General features: G+C 58.5%; 1 protein-coding gene across 2 annotated transcripts; it reads right to left on the bottom strand.

The window, feature by feature from the left end:
• Positions 1-252: 252 nt before the first annotated feature.
• AIP (aryl hydrocarbon receptor interacting protein) lies at positions 253-7,278 on the bottom strand. Of its 2 annotated transcripts, none has more exons than XM_049892704.1 (6): positions 7,069-7,278; positions 3,148-3,327; positions 1,818-2,006; positions 1,111-1,287; positions 880-1,021; positions 253-569 (listed from the first exon to the last, which is right to left on the bottom strand). In XM_049892704.1, the coding sequence occupies exons 1-6, from the start codon at positions 7,165-7,167 to the stop codon at positions 364-366; spliced, it is 993 nt and encodes a 330-aa protein (XP_049748661.1). In that variant the 5' UTR covers positions 7,168-7,278; the 3' UTR covers positions 253-363. The 2 variants fall into 2 exon arrangements, with proteins under 2 accessions (XP_049748661.1, XP_049748662.1); XM_049892705.1 differs by having other exon boundaries at positions 497-569; positions 888-1,021.
• Positions 7,279-7,643: the final 365 nt, after the last annotated feature.

Here is a 7,643-nt window from a genome sequence, read left to right as displayed (position 1 = left end):
CAGCCCAGCCACCTGGCTTGTGCCAGTTCTAGCTCCCCTCCAAGACTGGGGGCTCCCAGGGCACCCCAGCCCTGACCAGCCAAAACCACTTCCTCCCCAATAGAGAGCACTGTCCCCATTTCTCTCTCAGGGCCCAGATACTCAGGGCTGGTGACCGGGGAGCTGGGACTAGAACCCTGGTCCTTTGCCTCCCCAGGGCCACCCAAGAACCAGGACATACAGGGAATGACCGCAGATCTCCAATGGCTCAGCTCAGCAGACCAGAAAGAGATAAATAAGGCCTTTATACAGAAGAACTGAAGTGTAGTCGGGGCAGGTGGCCTGGTGGGAACAGCATTAGGGTGGGCAGGGCCAGGGACCCTGTCAGTGGGAGAAGATGCCCCGGAAACGGGCCTTGTCCTCCTCGTCCTTCTGCCGGATCCGTGCCTCCAGGGCCCGAAGCTCGCGGCTCACAATTGGCCCCAGGGCTGGGTCCAGCTCCAGCACCTTGGCAAAGTCAGCCTGGGCCTCCTGGGCATTCCACACGGCTGCATGGGCCTTGCCCCGCTTGAAGTAGGCTTTGACATTGTCTGCAAGGTATACCAATGCGCAGGAGGCAACAGCGTGAGCCTGATGCCTGGCTGCACTTCTGCCACCACGTGCCCATGGAGAGCGTGCCCTCCTGACCTGAGGACGCCAGCCTCCCTCCCTGTTACACCATTCAGACCTCACTGGCACAGCAGGGCTCACACCAGAGATGTGGGCATTTGGTGGGGCTCCTGTGAGACCTTGGAATGGGGGGATGCCAAGGCTAGGTCTTGAGCCCAGTGCTCAGTAGTGACAGGGAGGGGGAGGTAGCTCACCGACTGCCCGCCACCCACCCCGCAGCCCAGTGCTCACCATCATACTTGTTGAGGATGGAGGAGCAGTGGTCCAGCACCTCGTAATACTCCTCGGCCACCAGCTTGCACTGGCAGTAGTTGAGCAGCAGCGGGGTGATCTGCTGGTCCAGCTGGATCCAGTCAGGGGACCCAGGCTGTTCCTGGGGGCACGGGGCCCAAGAGGAGAAGGGGTGAGCCCACAGCTCCCTGGCCCCCCCCCGCCCCACCCCCAGCAGCCTCCGGGCAGCACCTTCATTTGCAGGTTCTTAAGGCAGGCGATGGCGTCGTAGTACTTGGTGGCAGCCTCCTTCACGTGCCCCTCACGGTACAACCGGTTGCCCTCCTCGTGGATGACTGGTACTGCCTTGGCCTTCTCCTCATCCGTCATGGCCCATGGGTCCTGCTGGTATGTGCCGGGGTTCTCCACCTGCCAGGGCGCGGGTCAGGTCAGCTTCTCAGCCCCAGACTCACCAGCATCTGAGCCAGCAGGTCCCTAGACCTCAGACGCTGGCGGCAGAACCCCTTGTTTTTTCATCGACTAGTTAACCAACACTTGTTGAACAACATCTCCTACGTGCCCGGCACTGGGCTAGGTGTCAGGAACAGAGCAGTGAGCAAGACGGTCAAAACCCCTGCCCTCGCAGAGCTCCAGTTCCCTGGGGACCACCCCAACAGACAAAGAAATGCATACTCCTAGGTGATTTCAAATCATGGCTGGGCCATGAAGGCAGTGACCACACAGGGACAGAGAATACAGGACCCAGGGCGGGAGGCAGTCCTGTTGGAGGAGGTGTATTGGAGACCTGGAGGAAGAGGGGCACCAGGTGGACTGCCAGGGGTCCCAAGCAGGCCTTTCTTGCACCTGCCTCTGCCTGCCCCCCTCAGCAGTCCGTCCACCGATTCCACTGCCCCGGGCAGGCCGGCAGGGCCGGGCAGTGGTGGCCTGGCGGCCCTCACCTTCAGCATTTCAATGTCAAAGATGAGAGGCCGGGGGTTCTGCTGCAGGGCGTCCAGGTCGGCGTGGCCCAGAGTGCTGTGCTCGTGCATCTGGGCAATGCCACAGCAGTGCCGCTGCCCCTCCAGGGGGTCCTTGCCGGCAGCAATGTTGCGCAGGCTCTTGGCCACCAGTGGGTACAGGACCACGTGCTGCAGGAGGGCAAGTGGACGCAGGGGCTGTCAGTGCAGGTTGGCTGCTCACCGCCCCAGAGGCCAGCCCCCGCCCCATCACCGTCTGAGAAAGGACGCAGGCCCAGAGAGGGGAAGCCAAGGGCTCAGGGCCCCCTGACCGTGTGGGGGTGGGGGCCCTAGGACTCCCCACCTCCCAGCCTCTCAGTGAAGCCCCAGCTCCTGGCATACTCTGGATGGCAAACCAAACTGAGTACCTACCACACACTCTCACACACACACACACACACATTCCTACCATCCTTCAGTCTCGCCTGTGCTTAAAGGCCCGTTGAATTCTCACCTTACCCTCCTCTTCTGCCCTGGGATGCAGACCACAAGCCAGGTTCCTCTGCTTTACTGGCGTCCCCCCCACGTTCTGTTCCCTGCATCTCTTCCGTCTCCCCACTCCACCCCACCCCACTCAGGGCCTAGCTCCGAGCTGGGTCCAGGGCAGCCACTTCAAAACCCTCGCAGAAGGGCGTAGGGACCTGGGCTCTGGTCTCTCCCCTGAAACAGCTGTGCAGATGGTGGCAATCAGTCTAACTGAGCCCTCTCACTTGCCCACCATCTGCACAGAAGCTGACTGCTCAGCTATGGGCCATCTACACAGCAGGCATTTCCTGAGCTTGGCTCTGGGTGAAGCCAGAGGTGAACCAGGCCAGCTCCCTGCCCTGCAATAGCTCAGGACCAGGCAGGGGACCAAATCCTGGCCATGCAGAGCATGAGGGCCTGGAGGACCCAGAGGAGGGGTTCAAGCCTCCCACCAGCAGTCAAGGAGGGCTTCCTGGGGTGGTGATCCAGGAACTGGCCTTGAAGTATGGGGGAGGATCTTGGCCAAGAAAGGAAAGGCAGGGAGGTGAGGGGGCGACTGGCAGGGGCCAGACCCACAGAGCCATGAGAACAGCTATAACTTCCGCTCTATCCTGCCAGCAAGGAGCCAGGTTGGTTTTAAGCAAGGGGTTGTGTGGCTCATTTGCATTTGACAATGAATCCCCTGGCTGCAGTCTGGCTAATGGACGGGAGAGGGCAGGAGAGGCCAGAATGCCAGCGGGAAGGCAGGTGTGGAGCTGGGGGCAGCCCAGCCAGGGCGGGCGCTGGCAGGTGGGCGTAGGCCAGGCACCTTGACATCGCAGAGGAACTGGGCGATCTCCCCTTCGCGCATGGTGCACACGATGGTCTCCCACACGGGCAGCTTGAACTTCTTGCCAATGATGAGCTCCATGGGTTTGCCACGCGCCCGGCTGTCGTCCAGCACGGTGCCTTCATCATCACTGTGCAGTGTCCGGTAGTGGAAGGTGGCCTGTGGGCCACACAGAATCAGCAAGGGCCCCACCCCACCTTGTGGGGACACGTCTTACCTAGGGTTCTCCATCTGACCTTACACTTGACACCACCCCTCCCACGGGTAAAGAAACTAAGTCATGTGGTTAGTGGGTGGCCGGGCTGAGACTAGACACCAACCCATCTACCTCCAACCATTCCTTCAACAAGCATTTACGGAGCACCTACTGTGTGCTGAGCTCTGTGCTACATGCCAGAATACAAAAAACCAAGGGCGTTGCCATTGAGTCGATTCCAACTAACAGCACTCCTATAGGACAGAGTAGAACTGCCCCACAAGGTTTCCTATGCTGTCATCTTTACCTTTCTCCCAAGGAGTGGCTGGTGGGTTTGAACCGCTGACCTTTCAGTTAGCAACTAGCTCTTTAACCAAGGTGTCACCAGGGCTCCTTTGCCAGGATATAAAACCAAAAAAAAAAACAAAAACCAAACCCAGTGCCGTCGAGTCGATTCCGACTCATAGCGAACCTATAGGACTGAGTAGAACTGCCCCATAGAGTTTCCAGGGAGCACCTGGCGGATTTGAACTGCTGACCCTTTGGTTAGCAGCCATAGCCCTTAACCACTACGCCACCAGGGTTTCCTGCCAGGATACAGTAGTGAGCAAAACAGACAAAAGACCCTGCCCTTGTGGTGTCCACGTCTAGAGAAAAGAGATGGCATCAAACAAGGCCGTGTATGACGTCAGGTGGAGCTCAGTGCTATGGGTCAAACCACAAACTACAGCAGGATGAGAGAAGCAGGAGGACAGGTCTACACCAAGCTGTCAGGGAGGGCAGGTCTACACCGAACCGTCAGGGAGGGCAGGTCTACACCGAGCCATCCGGGAGGGCAGGTCTACACCGAGCCATCCGGGAGGGCAGGTCTACACCGAGCGGTCCGGGCGGGCAGGTCTACACCGAGCCGTCCGGGCGGGCAGGTCTACACCGAGCCGTCCGGGCGGGCAGGTCTACACCGAGCGGTCCGGGAGGGCAGGTCTACACCGAGCGGTCCGGGCGGGCAGGTCTACACCGAGCCGTCCAGGCGGGCAGGTCTACACCGAGCCGTCCGGGCGGGCAGGTCTACACCGAGCCGTCCGGGAGGGCAGGTCTACACCGAGCGGTCGGGGAGGGCAGGTCTACACTGAGCCGTCCGGGAGGGCAGGTCTACACCGAGCCGTCAGGGAGGGTAGACCAGAAGGGAGGAAGGAACAGAGACATCTGGGGCAGAGAGGGATGTGCGCCTTCTAGGCCAAAGGGATAGCAGGTGCAAAGGCCCTGCGGCGAGACTGTGTTTGGTGTGTTCAAGCAGCAGCATGGCAGCCAGTGTGGCAGACGCAGAGGGGAAGGGGGCACAACAGGGGTCGCCAGGATGGACCCTCGAGGGCCCACAAGCTGTGGCCAGGGCTGTCCTGACGCAGTCAGATGGGAGTTTCTGGGTGGCACCGAGCAGAGGAGGGCCTGGGCCCACCTGAGTTCTGCTGTTGGAATGGACACAGATTGTAGGGGAGCAGGCAGGGCAGAGAGGCGAGTTAGGGGGTCGCTGCAGCAATCCAGGGAGAGGCGACCGTGGCCGGAACCAGAGTGGCAATGGTGGCTGTGGTGAGAAGTGGCTGGATGCTGGCTGTATTGGGAGGACTGGCTGTGGAACGGGGGAGAACGAGGACCCACCGGGACTCCGAGTTGGGCCTTGGAGAGCAGTTTTTGCTTTCACTTGAAAAAGCTGCCAAGTGGTGGGAATCAGACCACCCCCATCCCAATCTAACCAAGCCCTCTCACGCCCCGCATGGAGTTTCTAACGACCCTGGGTGGGATCATCTGAGCGTGAGCACAGACATACGGGCGACAAAACATGCAGAGAGGAGCCCACACTCCCATCCACCACACCAGCTGCCCCTCTGAACTCGGCTTCCACATCAGTAAACGAACTGACAATAGTACCTACCACCGATGTGGGAATTCCAGGGAATACACTTGTGAAGCACTCAGCGCAGCGCCCCGCACACAGCGTGTACTCATTGGGGGTTGGTTATGTGCTATCACCTGTGCCTGTTCTTACGGAGCCCTGGTGGTTGAGCCCCTGGCTGCTAACCAAAAGGCTGGCAGTTCAAACCCATCAGCCACTCCACAGAAGAAAGGTGTGGTAGTCTGCTTCTGTAAAGATTAACCAAACCCAGCACTGAGGAGTCGATTCCGACTCGTAGCGACCCTACAGGACAGAGCAGAACTGCCCCATAGAGTTCCCAGGGAGCGCCTGGTGGATTTGAACTGCCAACCCTTTGGTTAGCAGATGTAGCACTTAACCACTATGTCACCAGGGTTTCCTCTGTAAAGATTACAACCTTGGAAACCCTATGGGGCAGTTCTACTCTGTCCTATAGGGACACTGGGAGTCGGAATCACATTTGGGTTTGGTGCCTGTTCTTGTGATGCCTCTGTTCACAGACCTTCACCACCCTTACAGTGTTCTCTCCTTTTGTTTGCTGTGTCCAGTTTCGCCTCTGTCAGGCCCCCAGCTCCACTCCCTTCTTCCAAGACCATCACCCCCCAGCACGTGTGCCCATGCACACATGCCCGCACACCTCTCTCTTCTCCAAGAAGTTCCCTGTTAATATACCAATGATCCATAGAGCTGTGGAGCTCGCTCCCGTCTAGGGCATTCACACCAGGTAGGAAGCTTCACGTGCCAGCCCTTGGCACGGGGCTGGACAAGAACATGCATCATTCACCAAAAAAAAACAAAAACACAAACCCACTGCTGACCAGTCAATTCTGACTCATACTGACACTACAGACTAGAACTGCCCATAAGGTTTCCAAGGCTGTAATCTTCATGGAAGCAGGCAGCCACATCTTTCTCCCGAGGAGCAGCTGTGGGGTTCCAACCGCCGACTTCTTACTTGGCCGCCAAGCGCTTAACCACTGCGCCACTAGGCCTCCTTTTCCGTCATTCGCAGTAGCTGTTTGTTATCTTTTATGTCCCCAGTACCTGCCAGGATCTTGATCATTAGTTCAAAAATCGTCTCGTTCGTGACTGCGCTCCTTATTCTACCGACAAGCATCAACAGGGAAAGGCACTCCGGGCGGAGGGAAGGGCACAGGCAAGGGCAGGGAGCCCAGGGGAAGCAGGAGGCTTGGGGAAGGGGCTGTGAGGGACGGGCTGGGGGCCTGGACGCAGAAAAGAGGCAGGTAAGCGGCTCTTCACTACCAAGCCCCCATTTGTCACCAGCCGCGTCACGTAGCAAAGCTGGCCACGGGCTCCCGGCGGGCAGATTGGACTCCTGGGCCCATCTCTGGTTTGCCTTAGGGCCTCAGTTTTCCCATGTAAATAATGCCAGTTGGTCGAGGTGTTCTCAGGAGGCCTTTGCATAATAAAAGACCTCGAACCTGAGACCCAGAGGACCCGGGGCCCCTCCCCGGTCCAGAGTTTTCGCCCTACGGTCTGCTCCAACCCTGAGGGTCAAAACGCCGCACCGTCTTTGTGATGACTGACGGCCTCTCCGACCAATGAGGCCACACGGCCAAACCTGGGGGCGGGGCACACGTATCTGACTTTATCCTCTACTTAAATTCAGACCAATCAGCGTCGAGCGTCGCACGTGAGTGGTAGGGTCAGTGCCCGCCGCTATCTGGGCATGCGCAACCTCTCGCCTAAGGCCTCCTCCCGCTTCTCAGGCGCACCGCGCCGCACAAGGGAAAAGGGGAAGGGGGTAAACACGAACCTTGGTTCCATCCTCAAAGTCAGGGAGGTCTCCTCGGCCCTCTTGTATCACACGCTTTTGGATCCCGTCCTCCCGGAGTCTTGCGATGATATCCGCCATCCTCCTTCCCCGCTGCTCTCTTTCGGCAACTTCCGGACTTGCTCGGTAGCTTCCGGACCCGCTTCGGTAACCTCTAGGGCTTCGGCAACTTCCGTGATGGCGCCATTTTAACTAAGGGAAGAAGGCAAAAAGGGACTGAACGCGGGGAAACGTATTGTGACTGGTTCTCTGCGCTGCGGCTGCGCGAACGGACTGGACTAGGCGGCTCTTGAGAACGTCTAGGGGAAGGACGGGAGCCGTCAGAGAGGCGGGGCCTCGGTCTGCCCGGATGGGCGGGGCAGGGCTTCCCTAGCGATTGTGTGTGCGATTGAGTCGTTTTAGACAGCGTTTGGTATGCTGCTCGATTTAAAATTGTAAAAGTAAATATAACGACATTACAGAGAGTTAGGAAAATGAAAATATAGCCTAGTCGTAATGCCACACGCTAAAATAACTCTCATTTTTGTGTATTCCCTTCCAACTTTTTTAAAGTATCT

The sequence above is a fragment of the Elephas maximus genome, chromosome 7 (assembly GCF_024166365.1).
Source record: "Elephas maximus indicus isolate mEleMax1 chromosome 7, mEleMax1 primary haplotype, whole genome shotgun sequence".
Lineage (NCBI taxonomy): Eukaryota > Metazoa > Chordata > Mammalia > Proboscidea > Elephantidae > Elephas > Elephas maximus.
The sequence above is the reverse complement of the archived record's forward strand: the minus strand, read 5'-3'. Positions and strand labels throughout refer to the sequence as shown.

What these genes read in the sequence shown, in the direction of transcription:
- AIP (XM_049892704.1), bottom strand. Translation starts at nt 7,167, where the DNA reads ATGGCGGATATCATCGCAAGACTCCGGGAGGACGGGATCCAAAAGCGT. An exon ending in ACTTTGAGGATGGAACCAAG is followed by an intron (nt 3,328 to 7,068) that starts GTTCGTGTTTAC and finishes TGTGGCCCACAG; the next exon opens with GCCACCTTCCACTACCGGAC. An exon ending in TTAAGAACCTGCAAATGAAG is followed by an intron (nt 1,022 to 1,110) that starts GTGCTGCCCGGA and finishes CCGTGCCCCCAG; the next exon opens with GAACAGCCTGGGTCCCCTGA.